The sequence below is a fragment of the Nicotiana tabacum genome, chromosome 2 (genome assembly GCF_000715075.1).
Source record: "Nicotiana tabacum cultivar K326 chromosome 2, ASM71507v2, whole genome shotgun sequence".
NCBI classification, from domain to species: domain Eukaryota; kingdom Viridiplantae; phylum Streptophyta; class Magnoliopsida; order Solanales; family Solanaceae; genus Nicotiana; species Nicotiana tabacum.
Genome location: NC_134081.1, coordinates 81,876,314 through 81,878,459, shown reverse-complemented (window position 1 = coordinate 81,878,459; position 2,146 = coordinate 81,876,314). Strand labels below are relative to the sequence as shown.

General features: G+C 37.2%; 1 protein-coding gene across 1 annotated transcript; it reads right to left on the bottom strand.

Annotated features, from left to right (window-relative positions):
* Positions 1-569: 569 nt before the first annotated feature.
* On the bottom strand, positions 570-1,661 carry LOC107796580 (2S sulfur-rich seed storage protein 1-like). The gene is made up of 2 exons (XM_016619374.2): positions 1,446-1,661; positions 570-1,016 (listed from the first exon to the last, which is right to left on the bottom strand). Exons 1-2 carry the CDS (start codon positions 1,607-1,609, stop codon positions 752-754), a joined length of 429 nt encoding a protein of 142 aa, XP_016474860.1. The 5' UTR covers positions 1,610-1,661; the 3' UTR covers positions 570-751.
* Between the last annotated feature and the right edge of the window lie 485 nt (positions 1,662-2,146).

Below are 2,146 nucleotides of genomic sequence, written 5' to 3'. Positions count from 1 at the left end.
CACCGGTGAAATGAACCAAGACAGTAAAAAGGACAGATTCATGGATCTTCAATTAATGAGCGTGGATGATTACAAACGTTACAGAATCTTCACGAACAGTTACGATTACCAATTATAACGTTTCATTAATGTCATTAATGCTCATAATGACTCGGTCTTAAAAGGAAAATGACGTTGTACTTGAAGACCTCTATATAATGGAAAGAAATGTCATTTGTACAGACACGTTCTGATGAACATTGGAATATAATTACTTTCTTGTGCTTTCTATTGATTACTTTGTCATTTCTGATTCTTATTTCCTTTCTTATTTTTGAGAGAATATTGAATTTCTTGATTATCAGTAACCCAAATACTTCTAAAAATAGGCTTTGACTGAGAATCTAATTCTTTAGAGAAACACACACCAAATTGATTGTTTCAAAAAATGAGACTTTTCATTATTCCGGAACAATAGATTTAACAATACAATACAACCAATTTTAATGAAACAATCAAAACAAACATTGTTATGGGATAACAATACAATACGATACGGTGACTAACAACCATCCAAACAAGCTGTAAGGTGGAAACAAAGACATTTATTCATATTAAAACGAGATAGTCTCCTACATTCATGGGCGCCTTATACACCATAAGATTCGATCAAAACATAAAACACTAGCTAGACAAAGAGCAGTCTCTAACTAAGCTAGCTCACACACGATGGTGTGTTTTTATTAACAAAAACCATTTTGATATGTTCAGCTTAGAAGCGGCACTGGGTAGGCTGGATATTGCACATACGGGGGAGATAACGAGCTCTCTCTGACATGCGCTCTGCCTCTTGGCCGCGGCCACCACGCTGCTGTGTCACCATTCTCCTAAGTGCCTCGCAGCGGCATAGAGTGTCCATGTTCCTCAATTCCTGGCAACATTGTTGGAGATGCTGCTGTCCTTGGTTGCTCTCCTCATCATCTGTCACCATGCTCAGCTCGTCGCCATAATATTGGCGGCTTCTTGAAAGGTACATCCTGCAATCATATTCGAGATTTAAACTTAGTAAAAATTTAACCCTCATGAGTACGAGTTCGAAATTCTAGCCCATTTGATTTACTTGATTTGAAATCTATTATTTGTACTAATTTAATAATCTTTAAAACATATACCAAGGCTGGCTATATTATGTTCGGATGAACCGATTTGTACATTACATGTGCCCCTGCCTATAACTAATTAATGATGTAGGCATAATCTTATGCATGTGGCATTATTGTTACAGTTCTGATTGTAAGTACTTAATTTGAGTCTAAAACTATGTTGATTTTAAGACTCTACTTCTGTCTTCAATTTAGAGTTACTCCTGGTATTATCTTCTATTTAAAGAGTGTCTAAATTGATCTATTGTACCTCTAAATATAATTTCTTAAAATAATACATTTACACACAAAAAATTATTTTACCTGCAGTGGTTGAGCCTCTGTCTCTGGATCTGCTCTTGGCACCTCTGTGACCCTTGATTGTCGATATCGTCCTCCGTCACGGTGGTGGTGACGGTGAAGGTGTTGGCACTTGCAACGGCTAACAAGCACAAGAGAAGAGCAGCAGCAACTGAAATCTTCGCCATAGCAAGAGTGAGATTTGTGTGTTTTTAGTGATAGAAGAGGTGAATTGCTAGCTAGTGCTTTGTGATGGTGAACTACTCCATTTTGAGGGTATTTATAGCAGATTTGATGATTTGCATGACAAGTACGTGTAGAGTGAAAGCTAAAAAGGCAAACGGAAACATTTGCATGAGGGGAAGACGTGGGCTGCACCAAAGAAACTCTTCGCCACGTCTATGAATACATGCAAATATATGCTGCCGGAAAAGAGCACTTTAATTTGTTTGGACGCAAAACGCAAATTTTCATTTCGATTCTTTTGCAGAAGCATTCTGCAGCGAGTAGTACTGGCAGCATAGCCATCTTAATTGGCTTCTTTTGAGAGCAAGAGTGACTACTCAATGACTTGATAATTAATTATATCATCCATTAAATACTAATTGTCACATATAGGATAATGCATAATTAACTATACATACTAGTTACAGGGGCTACTTACTATTCTATTTCAAATGGCCAAATTAGGATTGGTACTTGCAAGCTGAGCACGAACAATGCAT